Source organism: Tursiops truncatus, chromosome 16 (assembly GCF_011762595.2).
Source record: "Tursiops truncatus isolate mTurTru1 chromosome 16, mTurTru1.mat.Y, whole genome shotgun sequence".
In the NCBI taxonomy this organism is placed as follows: Eukaryota; Metazoa; Chordata; class Mammalia; order Artiodactyla; family Delphinidae; genus Tursiops; species Tursiops truncatus.
This window is the reverse complement of record NC_047049.1, coordinates 82,011,766-82,033,989: the sequence shown is the minus strand read 5'-3', so window position 1 is coordinate 82,033,989 and position 22,224 is coordinate 82,011,766. Positions and strand designations below refer to the sequence as shown.

Genomic DNA, 22,224 nt, shown 5'->3' with positions numbered 1-22,224 from the left:
CATTTGCATCATCCCCGAAAGAGCCCTCTTGGGGTCCAGCCCCAGCCCCAGGGAGCCACTGATGTGTTTTTCGTCGCCGTAGGCTTGTTTGCATTTTCTAGAATTTTATAAAAACGGTGTATTACTATGCTGAGTGAAAACCGGGGAGGTTGCTCTGCTGAGTTGGGGTCCCTCCCCAACTGCTGTGACAGCCTGGCTGGAGGGGGCCGGGGCGCATGTAACCTGGGTTGCGGGGACACTTCAGGCTGTTAGAATCCCTGGGAGAGGAGTGTGTAAAGGCCTGGGTGATCCTGGCACTTTCGGGTGGGAGGAACTAGGAGTCAGAAGTAAACCTGGGAAGCCAGCAAGAGGTCTAGTAATGGTAGTTGAGTCTCATACCTGTCTATAAAGGGGAAATCCTAGATGATTTCTGAAACTTAACGAGGCAAAGACATAATCAGGCTGTCTTATCTTGTAGTTGAGTCTCATACCTGTCTATAAAGGGGAAATCCTAGATGATTTCTGAAACTTAACGAGGCAAAGACATAATCAGGCCGTCTTATCTTTAGAATCATATTTTCCTTTCTAAATACAATAGCAATCCTAGATTTCACCCTAAAATCTTGGTTATTCTAGTCCGATCCTTAAAAAACCCATGGACTGTTGAGGATTGTAAGTGCCTTTCCTTTTGTAATATAGATCAATATTTGGACACATCCTGTCTCCCTAATTCTGTCTTCAAATTGAGCCAACAAAAGAGTCTGGGGGAAAAAAAAAAGGAAGGTTTGAATAATTGGGGCTATGTTGAAAGAGTAAAATTGGAAGAGTTAAAACGCACGGCTTTTGAGCTAATCGGTTTGGAAACTCTTTACTTCTGTAGGAAGCGCAGAGGACCTGCCAGTGGTGCTGGAGTGCGCCCGCCTCGTGGAAAGGATGTACAGCCACATGGCACTGCGGGCCGAGGAGTTCAGGGTGTTTTCCCCCTTTATGGTGGCCCAGTATGTGATGGAGGCGCAGAAGGTAAGCCCACAGTCCTCGGTTGCAGGGTCCCCCAGCTGTGCGGCCAGCGACCCGTGGGGCCTGGCGGTCCTGTGCAGTGGCGGCTGTCCCGCGTGTGCTGCAGCCCCTGCAGGGTCCCCGTGCGGGCTGCACGAAGACGCAGGGCGCTGGCGGTGCCCGGGTCGCGGGGGCTCTCAGCCACCGGTAGGTCTCTCCTTGCTCTGGCACAAACCCTGGGCCTGTTTTGCTCAGTCTCTGGGGTCATGAGGGAGGTGAAATGTTACCCCGGTCCAAGAGCAGGAGGCAGAAAGAGGGATCCTGGGGTCCCTCAGCAGCAGGGGCTCACGGGGCCGCTCTCCAACGCTCAGGCAGATGGCCTGGGGGAGATCCCGGTAGACTTGTTCAACTGGATTAAACGCTCCGGTCCCAATTAATCTGACTTTTGGCCTTAGTGTTCTGGATAATTCATTCATTCTTCAACAGTGACCTCACTCTGGAGTGTCAGTGTGCTATTTTCACAGTTCCACAAGACCCCGCGTGACCTGTGTAGTAAGTTCGTTACAAGACTTCGTGTCTTACTTGTTTAAATGGAACGTCACGCTCTTGAAGTAGTGTGTTCAGGTGTATTATCTGCCTCCTTGTGCAGGTATAGATACACAGTTACATCGTTTATCTTGCTCTCAATAGAATACCCGCCTTTGTAAATCTCGTAAGAATGGTGGCGAGCCACTGGTTAAATGTGTTCCATTAGAGGTGTTGGCGTTTCTCAAGGGAGGGTCGTCTGAAGGGGCTTCCTTAGAAGGCCTGGTGTGGCCTCAGCTTCCGTCCTGACCCCGCTTCAGGTTGTTTCCACAGCCCCGGCCCCAATCCCTCAGCCAGTGGAGATGGCCGTCACGTGGGCGGACGGTTGGCCGGGTCGGGGGGCGGGGTGTGTAGGAACTGGGGCCGCATACAAGGGCCCCTGCAGGTCGTCGTTTGAATGAGATATGGGCTTGGGGTTTGGTTTCCTTGCAATTATTTAACATTTTTATAGAATCTTGTTGTTTCCCAAGCACTCAAGTCATTAATATGTGAGCTTTTGCTGGAATACGAGCTGGCATGATTTTCTTTTTTTAATAAATTTATTTTATTTATTTGTGGCTGGTTGGGTCTTTGTTGCTGTGCACAGGCTTTCTCGAGTTGTGGTGAATGGGGGCTACTCTTCGCTGCAGTGCGTGGGCTTCTCATTGTGGTGGCTTCTCTTGCTGTGGAGCACAGGCTCTAGGTACACGGGCTTCAGTAGTTGTGGCACACAGGCTCAGTAGTTGTGGCGCACGGGCTTAGTTGCTCCGCGGCATGTGGGATCGTCCCAGACCAGGGCTCGAACCCGTGTCCCCTGCATTGGCAGGCGGATTCTTAACCACTGCACCACCAGGGAAGTCGGAGCTGGCATGGTTTTTTGTTTCACTGAAGAACGGAATGAGACACGGCAATATCACTTACCCAAGGGCCAAGAGCGGAGGCTGTGATTTGAACCCTGAAGTCACTGATTATTCTTCTGAGATTTACTTTATGAAAAGTCTCTGGTTTGCCAGCCTCGTTATTCGTGTCTAATTTATGCTTATCTGTTATTTTTTAATTTTAATCTTGAAGGCCAAAGGCATTGGGAATTAGCTGAGGCTGTTGCGTCCCAGAATCCACTGGCAGGACAGTCTACGTTTTAACTCTTATTTGTTTTTAAAATCAGGAATGAAGGAAGTATTCCATATGTACTAGAGGCTTCTACTGAGAGAGCCATAAATCTTTCTAGACCAGGAAGACATGTTGAAGTTTAAATACAGGCTAGATGGCAAGTTTTTCAGCAGCAGGCAGCGTAGGTAAAGGTCTTTCGGTGGTTTGGGCCGATGACAGTGAGACGGCCTCGGGCAGGAGGGGCAGCTGCTCCTACAGGCCTTGTTCCTTCCACGCAGAGATGTGTCACCCTGGAGACATGTCGGGGAAGTTATGGTCACTTTTATCTTCTCTTTTACCTGTAGATCAGATTTACAACTGTCCCTCTATATCAGATAGCTTAGAGTAAATAGTTTGCACTATTCCCCTGGCCTAAGGTCCTTTTAGGTTAACTTAGAGATGTTTCCATTCGTTGGCCAGTGACCGTAATGTTGTAGAAATTGACTTTTTCCCCCTGTTTTCCAAATAAGCTGTCTAACGTAAAGATGCAAAGGGGTTGTGTTGTCCTGATACTACCGGCCTTGCTGTCCCATTCCCCCCTCCCCATGCTCCGGGCTGTACTTCATAAGGAGACACACCAGCTAAAGGGCTGTGACATTTGGACTCAGAGGCCCAGTTCAGACCTCAGTGCTGCCACTGGGGAAATTACTGCGCCTCTTTTTGCCTTTGGAAACGGAATTATTTGTTTAGTGAGTGGTGATTCAGTGAATGAATGAGAAAGCCCTCACCCAGCTAGTGAGGTTAAGGACTTCTGGTTTCAGTTTGTCCATTTTATTTTTTCTTTCCCTCCCTAATACCTTAGTATGGAATCACAGACAAGCCATTCCTCCTGTGGCCCTTGAATGTTCTTATCATCTATAAAACAGTAAAATTTAATTAAGATGATCATCTGTCAGATGTTTTTTGAGCTACTGTGTGAAAATAACCATATCTGTGAACAACAGCATCGTCTTAGGGGCAGAAACAAATCTCCTCTTTAGGACTCCTGATGACCTGATGAACTCCTAGGTCATCAGGACACTAAGGAAGAACTGGCCACACGCCAGGCCTGTCAGCCGGAACCCTGCTGCTGCTTTCTGGCTACAGCTGCCGCAGTGGGCAGACTCTGCCCTGCCCAGGTCCGGCTGCAGCCTGGGCGGCTCTGGCAGGGTGAGTAGTGCCTGCCGTCCTGGCCTCTGTGTCCACATACCAGCCTGAATCTCTGACCTGCAAGGTTTGTGCCAGTAGCCGATGTAGCCACGCCAGAGCTGGGCTGCCACTCCTCCTGCTGTGGCCCAGATGTTGGTTAACCCAGATTTTTAGGAGGGCTTGCATCTTTGGACACAGGGACCGATTAAACCATTCTGGGGCAGTTAGGGATTTAGGGCCCATTGTGTTATTGTTGGAAAAAGTAAAAATATCTATGAAGTGGTAATTATAAGTCACGTCTGACACTGAGCCACATGACGGGATCTATCAGGGATCCGGTTGGAGAGCGTCAGAGCCACTGCCTACCTGCCCTGCTCTGGGGGGAGGTGGCAACGTTGCCGCCCTCATCCCATAGTGAGTAGAGCTTCCAACGTGATTGGCCACGAGGAAGAATATGACACAGTGTTCAGGTGGCTCTTACCATAAGATTTTTTCTTTTCCCATAAATTTATTTATTTATTTATTTATTTAGGCTGTGTAGGGTCTTTGTTGCTGCACAGGGGCTTTCTCTAGTTGAGGTGAGCGGGGGCTACTCTTGGTTGCGGTGTGCGGGCTTCTCATTGTGGTGGCTTCTCTTGTTATGGAGTACAGGCTCTAGGCATGCGGGCTTCAGTAGTTGTGGCATGTGGGCTCAGTAGTTGTGGCACGTGGGCTCAGTAGTTGTGGCTCATGGGCTCTAGAGTACAGGCTCAGTAGTTGTGGCACATAGGCTTAGTTGCTCCACAGCATGTGGAATCTTCCTGGACCAGGGCTCGAACTTGTGTCCCCTGCATTGGCAGGCGGGTTCTAAACCATTGTGCTACTGGGGAAGTCCTACCATAAGATTTTTTAAATCTAAAGATTCAAGTTTTAAATGCCTCTGGTAAGTGCGGAGGCATCATTCACTGAATAGCAAAGCTACCCTTGTGATTTCGTGATGTTTTACTCCATCTCAGGTTTTTGTTTGCTTGAGTTGGCCTCTGTTTCCCCCAAATATAAACTTAAAAGTTTACGAATAGTCAGTTGTTTCACTTACAAGCAAAATGACATTTTAAAAGGAATGTCTTCTCTCAAGTTGGTGGCAGAAGCTGGAATCCCTTGTCAGAGCCTCAAGGGTCTGGCACCTGCCTGTTTGCGCTCACAGAGAAGTGAGTGTGTCCCCCTCTCCCAGGTCACCTTGTATCCGGCGGTGAAAGGCCTCCTGCAGGAGGGCATCTACCTCATCCTGGACCTGTGCATTGAGCCCGACATCCAGTTCCTGCGGGCCTCGCTGCAGCCGGGGGTCCGAGACGTCTTTAAGGAGCTGCACAGTGATTACATGAAGTACCACAAGGCAAAGCACGAGGGAGAGAGAAGATACACCGTCTAAGCTGTGCACGGACGTGCACATGCCATGGCCCCAGGTCCAAGAGAGCTGGAGGAGGCAGGACTTCAGATGCTTGAATTCGTGGCATTGAAACACGTGGAAAATCCTTCGGAGTTTATATAATATGTATTGCATTTTACAGTTATTTTTTCACACTATTTCTTAACACTTTTTTATGCAGTAAGTATTGCAATAGAATCCTGAAAATAGATCCTGAATTCAATAAAATTTGCCAGATCTCCCTTGTGGCCATTCCAAATGTGGTTCTTGTCTTGGTCCAGTGGTTTGGGGTCCCATCTCCCCACTAGGAACTACGTAGAACTTGTTTTTTTCACTTCAGGTACATGGGTGTGTAATGAAGCCCAATTTAAATATCTTTGCCTTTTACGTTCTTCAAGAAACGTGGGACGTTTTCTGAAACACCGCTCTTCTGCCCGCCCTCGGAGCGCATCTTCCGATGGAGCTGGGCAAGTCAGGACGTGGAGACTTGGTGTCGGCTGGGGATGGCGGCCCCTGCTGTGCGGGTGGCCGCTCGGCGGGAAGGTGCTGGGCCTGGGGCTCTTCCTTCCTGCTTCCACTCTCGGCAGTTTATTTTGGAATTTTATTTTCCTCTTTTTTTAAATTTAATTTAATATTAAGAAATACTCTTGTTTTTTTTTGTATTGCCTAAGCAATATGTTTCATTATAGCAACCTCAGAAAATAAAAGGGAAAAAATTTAAAAATACCCCCAGTCTCAGCTGCACAGACAGCCGCCGTCATCTGGGAGGGCCTTGTTTCTGTCCCATTGCATATATATATGTAGTTGAGTATTTAAATAAATGTATATAGAGTTGCCAAATTGGATCATAAGTGCATTTTTTTGTTTGTTTTAGTTACCCAGCTTTTCTTCCTGTGTAATATTTCAATAACGTCTTGGGGACATACAGATACTAGACACACTGTAATGGCTGCATAGTTGTCTGCTGAGTAGACACAGCTGTTTTATTTAGTAAATCCTCGTGGTAGACATCAGATTCTTTACAACTTTCCTTTTACAGATGATGCTTGCAGCCAGCTCTTTCCTGCTATAATTATTTCTATAAGATAAATTCCCATAAGTTGTATTATTTGTCAAAAAATCCTGTCGGTTTTTAAGGATTTATGTAAATATTGCCAATTGCCCTCCAGAAGGTATACAAATGTATTTTCCTTCCAGTGAATCAACTTTAATGTTATTGATTTTGTTTTAATGCCTCCTTGATAGGGAAATGTTATTTTGTTTTGAATTTCTCTAATTACTGAGATTTTTCATTTTTTATACTTACCATTTTTATTTCTTATAAAAATTATGTTTATACAGTTATGTTTCTTATGTAATATTAGCCTGTTTCTCAATTGGGATATTTGCTTTTTTCCTTACTCATTATCTTTGTGGAATTTATGTTGGAATTTTCTTGATACCCCTTTTTTAGTCAGTCAAAATATAGACAAATTGTTTGAAGGATCATCCCTAGGCAAAAGGTGTTTGTTTTTTTTTTAATCCTAACTTTTCAAGCACGTGTTATTGTAGCAGACAATATAAAGTGGATTTTTTGGCAACCTAAGAGAAATACCCCATTTTTCACGCCTCAAGATTTGATTGTATTTCTTGCACTGGCTGACAGAGGCTGGGAGATAGTTCTGCTGTGCATTCTACATGTTTTAATCCGTTTCCTACCCTCTGTCTAGACATTTGTGTGTAGAAGCTTTCTAAACTCTGGTAACCAGAAATGGATCCGGCGGTCTGACATCTTTTGCCTAATGCTCTGCATTGGCGGAATCCTGTCCCTGTGCCCAGTTCCCTGCAGCATCCTCCGCGGGGTTGATGTTGTTCCTTTTTCACACCTGGAGATGCTGTGCTGGAGCCTGCAGGGGACCTTACAGATGCAGATTGTAAACAAAGCTGGAATGAAGACCATGTTCTTGGCTTTACCCTTTTGGTCAAGTGCCCCGACTGGAGGGTCACTGGTCTCTGAGGCCCTCACAGATTTGCGCCTGTTTTTTTCTCTGCCAGAAGTTCAGGAATCCCCCTGCTTTGGGGCCCTTCCTGGGGTGCAGGCCCGGAGCAGTTCCTCGGGCGTCCTGGTGGTGGCACTGCAGGGCTGCTCTCCTTGCTCAGGACTCAGAGGTGCCTGCAGCCTGGGAGGGAGGGGACGACGGGCCTGTGGATCCGGGCCGTGCCTGCAGACATCTCTGCTTGAACGCTAAACCTTCCTAGGGGAGAATAATTTTCCACTCTGTTTTGGTGGTTAATAGGGAAGAGGAAACCACTTTCTTAGTGGTAATCATGGGAGCTCGGCAGTCCTCATTTTAAATACTTTATCAGACTAGACCTTGCGGGCAGAGAGGTGGCCCCGGCTGCTCTCCTTGTGGCAGTGGGGCGTCCCGGGGTGACAGTGAGACCCCTGTGATGTGTGTGGCCCCAGCCTCTGCCCTGGAGGCCTGTGTGGTTCCTGCATCTGACATGCTGACATCAGTCCCTCTGTGCAGGGCGGTGCTGGGCCTCGCGGAGCTGGCTTCCTGCCGGGGACACCGACCGAGACCTGCCGACAGGTACGCAGGATCATGGCAGGGGGCCCCAGTGCAGGCACTGGGCGAGGGCGGGGCCGTCCTGGGGAGGTGATGTCTGAGCTGAGACCTGCCCGGATGACCAGGAGCCCCCAGGGGCCTTCAGTCAGGCTGCACGGACGTCGCTTGTCACCATGGTTTTGGCCAAGGACGGGCACCCGAAGGGCAGGACAGATGTGCTGGAAGTTGGGGGGCGAGAAGAATGAATGTGGGGCTCTGGGCTATGCCTGCGGGGGCTGCCCTGGCCATCCTGACCGCCCCCGTGGACCAGAGCGGCCGGGCCTCTGTGGCCTGTCTTCCTTCTGGGCAGCTTCCCAGCGTCCGGCCAAGGAGGGCTCACGCGATTCGGGTTGGAAGTTTTCGTTTGCCTGGTTTCTCGTTTCATCTTCAAAATAATTCAGCTACGCCCCTTCCTCTTTTGTCTAATCAGCTCTCGCCTTTATGCTTCAAGTCCCATGAAATCCTCTGCAGAGGCATAGGCTGGGTCACCTATGATTCTTCGTTCCCTCCCGTGTGTTCCTAGCGCTCTCTTTTCTCTTTCTCGTTTCACTTTCCTTTCGGAGGGTCTCAAGCCCCCTCTGTCTGTCTCCTCCCCGGCCTGATGGGTGTCACAGGTGTCATCCTGGGCGCTGGGCCAGAGGACTCTCGTCACCTGTGTCGCTGTGGACATCCTGCCCATGCCTCCCAGCCCCCTCCCGCTTGCTGGTTCCGTGGCTCTGTGTCCAGTTCCCTCCCATTTCCTGCCTCCGTTCTTTGTAGCCTTGGCGTCCACGCCGAGGACCTCCCCACCCCTGGCCCCCTTCCCGCCGTCCCCACATCTGTCCCCACTCGGCCACCGGCCGCTAGCTGTTCGCCCTCCCGTGGGAGCCCGCTCGCTCCAAGGCACCCTCTTCAGTGTCCCCTCCCCTCCGCACTGCCTGCTCTAGGCCTGCCCCTCGTCCCTCCGTGCCCCGTGCCCGCCATGCTTCACGAGCATCCCCCTCCTTTGGCTCCTGTCACTGTGTCACACTCTGGTTATCCTGCACCCGGGCGGGGCAGGAAGCGCTGTGGCTGGAGAAGTAACAGAATCATGATGGTTCTCCACAAAATCCTGTTCTCGCTGCTCGGCTGGGTCCACCTCTTGGGAGGAAAATCTCTTTCTTCCTCAGGGGAAGAAGCATGGCCGAGGCGGCATGGCTTCGAGGTGCTGTGAATTCGTGGTGATTGGATTGTTGTAATGATCTTGCGTGAGGTTATAGCTGATGGTAGAACATAAATGTTACGGAGGAGAGAAAGGTTTGCAAAATGCTCCGTCGTGAATGCAACCGAGACGAGTGGGAAAGGGTTCTCGTTACAAAGGAGGGCCGAGGGGTGCGGCTCAGCGGGAGGGCCTCAACCACGCTGCAGGCGGCAGGGCCAGGCTCCACGGGCGTCGGGATGAGAAGCACATTCGGAGAAACGGAACCGTGAAGATCCCAGCAGAGAGCGCCTGGCAGGTGCCACAGTGGTGATGAGCCCCAGAGGAAGCAGGGGGGCAGCCACGCAAGTCAGCATACAGGATGTGGCCACACTCAACTGACCACCGAGGCCACTTTCAGGACTGAGGTGATTGCTCTTGTCTGTGCACGTGTGGGTGCGCACGGCACTTGGTGTCCCAGCTCTCTGGCCAGGTGGCATGTGCTGGTATCTTCTCTACCCTCTAGGCTTTTATCACAGATTAAATGAGTCAAATAGCCTTTTCCCAGTCTTCTAACCACATCCTCGGTCTCTCAAATCTCTATCACTTTCCTTTCTGTTTGCTGATGCACACAGAATATCTTTAATCTAAAAAACTTGAATATCAATTCTATAATTCTCCCAAATCACCCCAGCCCCTTCTTTTGACCGCCGACCAGATATGAGTAGTCTACGTTTGTCATTCCTATTTATCTTGATATCCTCCCCCTTGAAGCTGCCCTCAGAAAGATCCTGGGGCCAGTTTGAACCACCCAGCTTCTGGGCTATTGGGTTGGCCCTCCATCTTCCTTGTATCCAGGCACCTTTGGCTTTTCTGCTTCTTCCATCTCCAGGGTCCCGGGTGTCCCCGAAGCTCACTCTCCCTCAGACCTTGTGTCCCCAGGGGTCAGTCCCTGACAGTCGTCCCTGGACCTGCTTCCTCTCCTCCCCCTCCGACATCACCGAGCAAAGTCCCTCTTAAACTTCCCAATTTCTGCTCCTCCAATTGCCTTGTCTCTCGAGTTGACAACTGGAGAGGGCAGGGCAGGTTCCTGCTGCCTCTGGCCATCCATCCCATACATTGTGTCTAAATGGTCCTAATGGTTGTATCTCATCTTTAAAACCTCCAAGGACCCATTTCCTTCTAAAAACCACCCTCTCATCCTGGCGCTGGAGGCTGTCTGTGATCTGACTACGGTCCGTCGACAGCCTTTCCAGCTGTCGAGGATGGACCTTCACCAAAGTCTCCCTGGCATCCTCCAACACACCCTGCTTGATAAACCTGCGCCTCGTCCCCTCCACCTGCAATGTCCTCCCTAATGAGTCACCTCCTCCTCGCCCCTGTAGCTGAAAACAGGGGCTTCTGGAGGTTAAACCTCTAGCTCGGCTGTGGCCTGAGGCTGCCTCTCACTGTGTCCTGTGTGTACTATCTCACCTTCCTTCCTGGCTGTGGTTCCTCGAAGGTGGGTCCCAGCCTGTGTGTCCCTCAAGCCCAGGCTGTCCGTGCTAGAGACAGGATCAGGGAAACCGTCCGTTGAGCTCAGGTAAGCTGCAGACTCTGTGCCAAGGGCTCTTTCCCCAAGCCTCCTTGTGCTGGGCGTGCAGAGAGGGAGGGTCAGCTGCAAGTCAGAGCTCCAGGACACTCAGGCCGCATGTGACTGACCTGGGAATCAAACCCAGCATTGCCTTGTTCCAAAGCCTTTCACACCACACGGGTGAAAGGCGTTTTCAAACTGTCCCCCAGCCCCCCTTTGACAGTGAGTGATTTTCCGAAACAAAATCTGATGTAGAGCATGAGTGTTTTTTGAACAGATGAAAATAGGACTGCCATGACTGAAGCATCTGGTGCCCCGGTACAGCCCACTCTGCCCTCCCTCCCCTTCCTAATACTGGCTTTTTCCGGGTCAGCCCCCATCCCCTTCCCTCCCCTGGGCTCTTAGCTGCCTTACAACGTTCCTGGCTCTGCCTCCTTCTCCCCCCACCCCTACCCTGGTGGACCACCAGGGTCTCCTTTTGTCTCACAGCCTTACTTGAATGTCCCTTTCTCCCGGAAGCCTTCCCAGGGAACCTAAAGCCCCAGCCTCCTGCTTTGGCTGTCCTCACCCCTTCCCTGCTTTATTCCCTTTTCCTCAGTATTTATTGCTCTCAGTTTATACGTACTTTACTTATTAATTTTGTCTGGTGTCCTCTCTCCCAGTAGAAGCTGAACGCCACGCGGACAGGGACTGAGCTCTTTGCTGCTGTATTTCAGCACCAGGAACGGCGCCGGCACGTAGTTGGCGCTCGGTTCATACTCGTTGAATGAAAGCCCCTTGGGAGCTCCGGGCTTTTAGCAGAGCAGTTTGAAAACCTGCTCTCCACCCTCCTGCTTCCACAAATGTCAATGAATGTGTCTTCGTAGAATAAATATCTAGGAGAACGAGCGAGTGGGCCAGTGCCGTGTGGCCTGAGCCTCTGAGGTCACTGTTTACCGCGGGGAAGCGTTATTGCGGCCTCCTTCCACTTAACGCCCTCCCACAGCTTACTGGAAATGTGATGCTAGCATTGTAATATCTTTTTAGCTTCCTGATTGTAGCAGTTTCCAGATCCATCACCCCTAATCAGGCACATGTCAGGAGGGCGCTTTTAACCCCAGAGGCTGATATTTTGGGAACCTGTCTGCCAGGCACCTGGTTTTGGTCGTCTTTCAGATTTGAGACCAGGCAGAAGGTAGCTCCACCGGAGTTGATTTCCCAGCATGCTCCTGGCCACGCATACTGCTGCTGGCGCTGGCTCAGCTTGCGGCGCTGGAAAAGCAGGGACTGGTGGCTCCCTTTGCAATGGGGGTGTGAAGAGGAGGGAGTATTCAGAGCAGCTGGAGTGGGTTAAAAGCAGCCAGCCCGTCTGTCTGTCTGCAGCACCTTTGCACGGAGCAGGGGTGCTAGGCAGACCTAACTGCCTACCTGCCTCTCAGGGGTTCTCTGGGTGGCATTTGGATGCCACTGCTGGTTTTCAGTTGACAGGTTGTCAAACCGATTAGCGTGCGTGTCCAAGGCTGGTGCACTGGCTGTGTGTCCAGTGATGGCTAATGGTTTCCTCCAGCCCCTTCAAAGCTCATCCTCATAGATGCAGGCACGTGGCCAGGGGGCTGCTTCTTCCCTCCTTAGGGGAGACGAGGGAGAACCTTCAGGTCTTTCAAGGTCTCTGGCAAACAGAAACCCACCAAAATTCCAGGTGGTAGGGGTGTCGGGGGGAGCAGTGCAGTGGTTCAGGTGTCTGCACACGTGGGGCGGCCACGGCAGCAGGGCTGGAGGAACTGCGGTCTGGGTGGGCTTCTGGACCATGGAAGGTTTTGTAATGAAACTTTTATCTTATTGAACAACATTGATGCTACTTGCTAAGATACAAGGGAGTTTGGGGAAAAGACCACGTGAGCCGAGATTGGTCAGGGGCCAGAGCAGTGCGGCGGAAACACCCTGTCCTGTCTCAGATCCACTTCAGACCCCCATCCAGGTCTCCAGGAGCCTCTGAGAGCTGCCTCACCCCTGTCTGGTTTTAGCTTCTGGTGGCTGTGTTGAGGGTGCTCTGTGCTATGTTGAGCTCTCCTGGGGTCAGAAGTGCTGGAGTGTCTTCACAGATAAGAGAAAGAAATGTGCATTTACTTCAAAACCGAAACTCGTACCTAGGTCTCAGCCTGGCCTTCGGGGAGCCACGAACCACGGAGACGCCATGCCTCAGTTTGTTCGCATGTGCATTTTCCTGGGGAGGGGGCTTCCATTTACTCTCTTAGCGATCTACCTCTGCTCCCCAGGAAGCAGAGCGTGAGACAGAGGACACGTGTGATCTTATTTTATTTCTGGATTGCGGTCCAGGGAGAGGAGGGAGGGCAGGGCCGTGAAGCAGAGAAGAGAGAAGCTCCTAGAAAGGAGGGGATGTCCTGCCCCTCCCAGTAGGCTGCACCTGCCTTGTTCAGGCTTCAGGTGGGAGATGGAGAGGAGGCCTCTGTCCAGGGAAGCGGAGGGGTAGGATGCTCGGTGAGACCTGCTTGTGTCGGCAGGAGGTCACGATCCACACGGAGCTGGACCAGGAGACAGGCGGCGTCTGGGGTCCAGACGTTCTGATACAGATTCTCCAGCTACCTGCCTACCTTCAGGGCTGCCGTGTACAGGTGTACGATTTGTGCACTGCCCAGAAGTTCCTGATCTGAACTCTGTTCGCTGAGCCTTGTGTCCGGGGACCTGTGCCCGCCCAGAGGCAAATGCCTTTTTCTCTCAGCTCTGAGGGAATACTGGTCACCTTCTTTCCCAAAGTGACCAGTGGGGTCCCCCATGCCACCTGTGCCGCTGTGGCCTTTGCCCCCGCCTGGACGCCCCGAGTATGGCTCAGACACCCCCTCATGAGCAGACTCTGTGCTCACTGCTCGTGGGGCCCCTCCCCCGCCTGCCCTGAGTTTGGGTCCAGACCCTGCTTCCCAGAGGCGTTTGCTGTTGCCTTGGGCTTCCTGTGCCTGCTCAGATGTGAGGATTTGGCCCTGGGTACTTCCCCTCCTTCAGCCAGGCCCTCAGTGTGCCCCGTGTCAGGATCCTCGGGCACTGGGCCGTAGTTTTCCTCTGGCAAACAAATACATCTGCTTATGGAATCTGACAGCCTCTGTATTTTTATGTTTAACTTATGGAACTATATATTCTTGCTTTCATTGAGCAAACGTTTGTTAACTTCGACTACGTAGCAGGAACCATGTCTTAGTGGTGAGATTCTGGGGAAGTGACTTAGTTTTCCAAGTTTCATTTTTCTCATCTGTGACATGGAGATAATAATTATTTACCCCAGAGGGGTCCTGCCCTTTAAGCAAGGCAATGGATTTTAAAGGGCTTCACCCAATACCAGCCCATAGAAGGAGTTCAACAGGTGTGGATGTCCCCCTGCCATTGCTCCCTCTCCTCCCCAGAGGACAGTATGATGACACGACTGCCACCAAGGTGCTCGCGGCCAGCCCAGCTTTTTGGACACTTAAGCTGCTCTCGGAAGTATCGGAAATTGGGGTTTATAACAGAACCAGAAAAATAAAATACATAATGAAATTTAAGAAAAGCCTTGACCTTCTTAGCCATTATTCTCTTTGTGGTCCTTGCCTTTTGAGTCGTAGACGTGAACTGATATCCTTAGCTCTAGGCAATGAAGGATATTTTGACACAGAAAGAGAAAGACTTTTGGCTTCCTAAAGTGGACCCAATCTACTGGAATCAGAACATCCTCCGAGGTGGCTGGACGCTGTGGGCTTTGCAGGTGTTTCCTTTTCATTTGCTACCTCTTTGGACCTGCTCACTTTCTGGGAGCTCTGTGATTGTTTCTGCTCTATTTCATTTTAGAAACAGCTAAACACCAACTGGTAGAGATGAATTTTACGCTAGCTCTGGGCTTTTCTCCATCCAAATTACACATTTATTGAGAATAGCTATGCCTATAATTTTCACTGAAAATGAAAAGATCACTTATGCAAATTGATAGGCAGGGCATTATGTACCTTTAATTATATTTACAATGTATTTCTGATTTGGGCTTTTTGTAAAGTTTTGCTATTTTATTTCCATTGTAGCAGTTGGCAAGAGATCTGTCCCTTTTTTCTCCCTGATATATGAATCTCAAATCAGCCATGTTAAATCAGAAATACTGGAATGGTCTAATTTTTTTAGTGCAGGGAAAAAGGCATTTAGGGATTTCTGTGCTTATTTGCCCTGAGAGTTTCTGTGATTCTTGGTGGCTAGAGTAGCACCTGTGTCTCCCATGGGTGGCTGTAGGGACAGGTCTGCCATGCTGTTGCATCTTCTGGGTGGCAGGCAGTCATCCTGGTGTAAACACGCATGTTTAAGCCATGACGCCACATACGTGGTGTTGGGCTTATTCTGTTGCCATGAGTCATGCGGTGATCGAAACACCGAGGGGGAGCTCGCCATGGGCCGGGGTCCCTGTGTTCTGGTGACATGCATTCACGCACTAGTTTGGCAACATTCACCATATCAGTGAGCCCAGCATCAGCTGGGTTCTGAGTTAACTCACAATGTTATGACCCCCAAACTTGAAAGAGGTTTACAGGGGACAAGATCTATTGATGGTGACTGCCATAGTTGACCTATTAACAAAGGCACCAAGCCCTACCCAGTTTCAGAGTCCTTGGGAAGCTGGTTCTCATCGGGGTTTGCTTGGTGAGGAGGATGTTTGTGTAAAGGGGTCTGCAGGGTTCTAAGGACACTTCACGTGGGTCTTTCCACATCATTCCTCCCGAGCTTCAAATGCTGGCAATGCCGAGCTGCTGCAGGGCTCCCACGTGGCTTTCTAGCCCAGGCTGCTGCACTCCCAGCTCTCTAATTCCACTGTGGTCTGTGCCTTTCTCCCCCACCCCCCTGATGAAGTCTGGGGGCCACCAAAGCCTTGCTCATGTACGCAGTTGTGCCCGACGAAGCTCTGTGCCTTGCTTTTCACGCAGAGTGGTATTGAAATGAAAGACAGTCAAGGAGAGATATAATTTGCAAATTGCAACAGCTCATTTACAAACATCAACATTTTAACTTTTACTGGTGTCACGTTTTCCCCAAAATACCTTACAAATGACCCCACCATGCCAGCAAAGGGCAGACGCTGTCCTTCAGTGTCTGTCCTCCCCTTGCTGAGGAAGAGATTCACCAGGGATGTGGCCACGGACCATAAAGGCTACGCCTCCCAGCCTACCTGGCGTGGCCACGTGGCTAGTGGGACACGAGTGGAAGTCATGTGTGCATCTGCCCTGTTGTTCTCCAGGAGGAGAGGGAACGGGTTCTTTTTCCTGCTGCCTGGAGTGCAACCACGTAGACAAGGCAAATACTCTGGGGCCAGCAGGTGACCAGGCAGAAGAGCTAGGTGCTGCACTTGAGTGTCCATCTGTGCTTGCAGAGCCTGGGGTCACCGTTCACCTCACGTCCTCGTGCACCCCTTTCCCTGGCAGCGAGACACATCTGTGCTCAGCCTTCCAGCCTCTGTGTCTCTCCTCCAGCACAGATGGAGCTGGTGGAGACGCAGGTGTGGGGAACAGATCCACAGGAGGCTTGAGACGCAGTGAGTCTAAGACTTACCATTTGGATTAGCACGGACAATTCTTTACTACGTGAATAAATGAATGAATGAATCATCCATCCTTCCATCCACCCGTCCATCCATCCATCCATCCGTCCATCCATCCTTCCACCCGTCCATCCATCCATCCATCCATCCACCCATCCATCCATCCATCCACCCATCCATCCATCCATCCATCCATCCATCCATCCCTCCCACCATCCATCCATTCATCCATCCATCCATCCCTCCATCCACCCATTCATCCATCCTTCCATCCACCCATTCACCCATTCATCCATCCCTCCATCCACCCATCCAAACCAAAAAAAAAAAAAAGTCTCTGCCCCCATGGAGCTTATTTTCTCACTAGTAAGGGAGTCAGAGAAATTAAAAATTCTTAATCATTGATCCCTTATTTCCCAGATCCCATTCAGTTACTTAGTTTTTTCCAGCAACATATAAAAAATGTCTTTTATTTTCTTGGTTGTGATCACGTTGTATCATAACTCCCTAATACTACACCCCATATCTTGATTATACTTAGGAGTCCCAAATCTCCTCATTCTCACATGTATAGGCAATATTGGGGGTTATTTTTACAGCTATGGTATTTTAGTATATCTTATTATTAATTTCATTCCCAGAAGCAACTTTATTTCCAAGTTTGGGGGGCATTTACTTCTGTGTCTAAATGGCATTCATGCATTCATTCAAAAGCATTCATTCTTTTAACAAATACTTCTTGGGCAGTAATTGTGTACCACACTGTTCTAGGTGCTGCGGGTATAACAGTGAAGTGACCAGACAAGTCTGCCCAGTGGTGCAAACGGGCAGCAACGTACCATTCAGCTGTGGTCGCAAAGGCATATGTGAGTGAGGCTGTAAGGAAGTGTTTTAACCAAATTATTTTCATTCTAGTTAAAAATAAATTGAGGAATTTGCCTAAAATCTGCATCCTAACTTAAGCATCAACATATAACTTCTTTACTGTATGTCACAGCAATAAAGGTGTTTAAAAAGTTCGTACAGGTCCACATTTTTCTTCAGAGAACTTCTTCTGGTTTCTGTAACTGGTGTCATAAAGACATCAGCCCATTTCCGCTCATCATCATCCCATTTTTTTCTCATTAAGATTTACACTCTATCCATTTGTTGCAGAGGCCCTGGATCTTAGCCATCATTTACTTCAGTCTGTGTTACGAAAACCACGTCATGAGCAAAAACTATCACAGGTGATTCTCAAGTGAATTTAACAGTTTTCTTTTATGTTTAAATCCAAGAATCCTTTTTGATTAGCCAAACTGTGAATTCTTCACTTCATGGTATTAGGCCTATTCGTTTTTCATTTTATTCCTGACTTAAATAGAAACATCAGAATATTTTGTTCCCAGTTTTAACCTGTATGCTGAATACTACCTGGCTGACATTCCAAGTCATATTTTATTTGACATCTTCATATATTTTGATGTACTTTCTACTAATATGTCTTCCTCACCAATTCCACCTCATTCCAAGTTCCTTCTGTTCTCATTGCTTTCTTTCAATACTTAATGAAAACTTCATTTATAAGGCACTTTATTTCCGTTATAAAGAAGAGAGGAAAATCTTTCAAACAACAATTCTTTACTACATGATCAAAGCTGTGCTCTAAAGGGAGCCCCCTCATTTGCTTCCATCTGTAATCCAACTGCGCACACTGGCATTGTTTATTTGATTATTAAAGTCCTTTTCTATTTAATAAATAATTAAACAGTAAGAATCATTGCTTTTCTTTTCAAAGCAATTGAGAGAACAGAAAATAGTATTGGCATATGAATTTGTATTTCACATATTGTTCTTAGAATACTTTTAGATTGCATTTCATAGAATTCCGCCTATTGATATTGAAAAATAATATTTATGAGATAATATTGATCAAAATCAAATTATTCCACGTAGATCGGGTGACCATCCATCCAGCTAAACCTTTCTTAGTTCCTCAATTTTAACAGAAATGACAACTAGGGCTCCCTGTATAACTCCTGTTCAAATATGTATGGAGGATTCCCTGAACGAAGTGCAGTCTGTACACACACACACACACACACACACACACACACACACACACACACACACACACACACACACACACACACACACACACACACACACCCTGGCTCAGATCAATTGCTCAGAGAGCTATGAATTGGACTGCATTTGTTTGGCCTCACACAGAATTTCTTAAACTCACACATTCTTTTGTTTTATCCTGACTGCGATGAAGCGTGTGAATTGCAAGTGTATGACGTATAAAACTTGTCATTGTACTTATTGTAAAGATGTGGTTAGGACATTATCCATGGCTTCACACAGTTTTATTCTCTTTGTGAAGACTCACAGGTAAAATTCACTGTAGCAGAAAAACTGGGGCTATCCTAATTTTCTTTTTTTTTTTTTGGTCACATCAGGTGGCTTACAGGATCTTTAGTTCCCCGACCGGGGATTGAACCTGGGCCCCCTGCAGTGGAGTCCTAACCACTGGACCACCAGGGAGTTCTCAGTTTTTATCTTAAGCATATTGTGACTCATAATTAGTATTCTTCTTTTTTGCTTTGCTAGGAATCTTTAGTATTTTGGGCTCATTCCTGACTTCCCATTGGGATTATATAGAATGTAATTCTAGGGACTTCCCTGATAATCCAGTGGTAAGGAGTCCACCTTCCAGTGCAGGGGACGCGGGTTCGATCCCTGGTCGGGGAACTAAGATCCCACATGCCGCGGGGCAACTAAGCCTGCAGGCCACAACTACTGAGTTCTCGCACCTCAACAAAAGATCCCACATGCCTCAACAAAGATCCCACATGCCGCAACTAAGACCCGACGCAGCCAAAATAAATAAATAAACAAAATAAATAAAAATTAAAAAAAAAAGAATGTAATTCTAGGGGGTAATCAGGCTGTAATTTCTTAATCATGTTTTTCCTTTACCTTGACTTCTCAGCTATTTCTCCTAACGGTTAAGACCTTAAGGCCTCAGACCTGATTTGAATTCTAGCTTTACCACATACTAACTATCGCATGGCGCAAATTAAAGTCTCTCTAAATCCCAGTTTTTTCACCCCCCAAAAGGGAGATAATAATACTACCTACTGTAAAGGGTTATTGCAGATAAAATGCAATAGTGTAGGTAAAAACTTTAGCATGTATCTGCCGCATGGTAAATGTTTAATAAGTAATTTTTGAAAATTATGTATTCTTATGTGTCTCTCAGAAACTTTATAACACCAAGTCATATCAGCAAACAAACAAATGAATAACTTTATGAGCCTTTTCTTTCATACTTGCTTAGACTGGCAAAATATTTTTCTACCCAGAGAGCTGTAGTGATGAGTAGGGGAGAGAGCATGGGCTTTGGAATTGGATAGACTTGGCCTCAGAGCTCAACCTGCAAGTTACTAGTTCTGTGAACTTGAACTGTGAATCTTCCTGGCTCCCTTGGACTGCCCTCAGCTCCTGAGTTTCCCATCACCACCTTGCTAGGACTGTCTTTCTTGGTTTTGGCTTTAGAAAAACAAACAAAAATATAGCCCAAGCTTGTGTGTAGCTGCTTTATTCAATATGGTGTCTCCCTCTCTGTCCCTGCTATGTAGATGCTGGGCCCCCTCTTACAGGGTCTTGTAGCCCTCTGTGTTGACCGCCGACCATTAGTACACCGTGTTATCGATTATATTCTGATGCTTCACACTCACCATAGCAGATATCTCTTGTTCTTTTGCTTTGCAATAGCAGGTGTCTCCTGATCTGTTGGATTGGCCGCATCTGAATGATACTAAAACCTACATTTTGAAACTTGGGTGTATTGCCAGCGGATGTCACCAGCACCCATGTCAAGACACAAAGTTAGCAGCCCTTCCAGGCACACCTTGCTCTTTTATGATCCAACAAACCCTTATTCAGTGCCTCCTATTCACTTGTACATTCACATATTCACCAAATATTTATCAGTTATGTGCTGTGTGCTAGAGAGTGGGCTGGGAATCACTGAGGTGCAGAGACGAGCAGAACAGACAGGGCTTCTGGCTTCGCCGAGCGTGTCTTTCAGTGGAGCAGACGGTTCTTAGTCAAGTGATCACACACATGAATATGTGATAGCAAATGACGACAAGTGCCAGGAAGGGAGATCAAAGCAGCTGACCTGCTCTGTGCAGGTCATGTCCATGCGTGACCTCCTTCAGCCCCTGAAAGGCCTGTTAGGTGGGCATGTGGGTATCGACATCCTACATATGAGGACACGAAAAGGATGCCTTGTCCCAAAGTTGTGCAGCCAGAGAGCCAGAGCTGGAATCGTCCTCACCATGCCCTTCCACCCCCCCAAGCCCCCGACCCGGCCAAGCCCTCGCCAAGCCACCGGCTCTAAGGACGGTAGATGGTAGGGGGAGCCACGCCAAAGCCTCACGCCACTGTTCACCCCTCCTCTTACGCCCGATGTTCGGGAGCTGATATATCAGATTAGGTGCCCAAGTGAGGAGCTGGCAAGCAGGGACCTCCCCGTGGGAGCCGTGCGTGAGGAACGGTAGGGCCCAAACGCGTAACCGTGACCCTCACTCAGAAGGAATGCTATGACCACCTAACAGTCTCAGGCGGGAACAGAGCCATGACAACCACGAAAGGGCCCGATGTATTGTCACATGGATGGTAGCTACCAGGAGGGTGTGTCCATTTCAGAGGACGGAGGACTCGCTCTGCAAAATCCCAGCTAATCCACAAGGACATTAGGAGGGGGCAAAACTTGACCCTGGCCTTGAAGGAGGGGCGGGATTCAGCTAGGTGGAGAGGCTGGGAGAGGCTTCCCCTAGTCACCCCCGGAGTTAGTCCATGCTGTGGAGATGGGTGCCGCTGACACACCCGCTCCCCACTCCCGGAGGAGAGGCACAGTCCTGGGTCGGCAGCCCTGGCCACCCCTGTCCCCAGCCTCCAGGCAGCTCTACCACAACGGAGAACTTCCCAGCGGGGCCCATGCAGTGTCTCCAGTTGGAAGGGACGTGGTTTTCTAACTCAGTCTGGGATGGACACCCAACACCCTTTGGGAGTCAGCCCGACACTAAGCCTCTGACTGTCCGCGGATGGGCCGCACGCACACAGAAGGAGCTGTGTTGAGGGCTCAGGTGTCTGGGTCCCAGGCAGGGCTCTCACTGAGAGCAGGGTGACCTTGGGCAAGGCGCTCAAACCTCACTTCTTAATTGAGGTTTGGACAAAGCTGGCACTTCACATCTTCTGAAGAATCATTGACTGACGGGGTGTCTCGAACAGGACAGATGTAGACCACAATTAGAGAACCCCAAAACTAGCCCTGGAAAAATATGGCCTGCCCAGTGAGGTTGATCCAGGATTATATGCCGCTTTCCTCCCTGCCAGATAGAGCTGCCTCCTGGGGTGCAGGTGGAAATGCACCTCTTCAGGACGGAGGCACTTGGTGCCCTTGAAGGAAGGCAGGGCTTTAACAGGGTTGAATCCTGGTTTGGCCGCTGTGCAACCTTGTACAAGTTACTTACCCTCTCTGAGCTAGCCTCTGCATTGATCCAGTGGGGATACAATGTAACTCTTGCTGGGTTGAGTTAGAATAGAGTTCAGACACGTCTGGACCTTGCACGGTGCCTGGCACGGAGCAGGCAGCTCTGGTGCCCTGCGTTTACTCATCCACGTTGACACATCCTTTCCACAGCCCTGGACCACACGTGGCAGTCACAGGGAGTCAAATAGCTAAGCCAAAGCACGCTGGGGAGCAGCAGGCAGACCCTTCATGGTAGCGCATGGATGCATTGATGCAATGTTGTTTTTTGTATCTTCTTGCCTTTTTTTTTTTTTGCTCCTCTGAGACTCCCGTGCAAGACCAGACCAACAGGCAAAACTGTGGAACCAAACACATCCTCCCAATTATTACTGTGCACAAACACAAGTGACCTCTAATACCCCCATCCTTGGCTGGCCTCAAGTTTGTAAACGTGCGTGCACATGCTCAGACCGCTTATCCCCCAGAGAACTTTGCTACATAGTTTCTCCTGGAGCATAAATGCCAGGGAAATAAACAATTTCCACACCAGTGCGAGAGAACCACTTACGGGTTTCAGGACAGCTGGGTCCCCTCATTGTGACTTGTACGAAAGAAGTGCG

The 22,224-nt window shown here is 49.2% G+C and overlaps 1 protein-coding gene across 7 annotated transcripts in view; it reads left to right on the top strand.

Annotated features, from left to right (window-relative positions):
- URB2 (URB2 ribosome biogenesis homolog) overlaps positions 1-17,842 on the top strand; it is a 38,124-nt gene extending 20,282 nt beyond the window's left edge. Inside the window, exons 9-10 of one of the 7 annotated variants that reach the window (XM_019941607.3) lie at positions 860-999; positions 7,732-17,842. In XM_019941607.3, coding sequence (XP_019797166.2) covers positions 860-999; positions 7,732-8,205 — 614 coding nt within the window. In that variant the 3' untranslated portion in view covers positions 8,206-17,842. Of the gene's footprint in view, positions 1-859; positions 5,464-7,731 lie in introns of those variants that run through there. The other 6 variants (XM_019941606.3, XM_019941604.3, XM_019941605.3 and 3 more) reach the window with 6 other exon arrangements.
- The last annotated feature ends 4,382 nt before the right edge of the window (positions 17,843-22,224 follow it).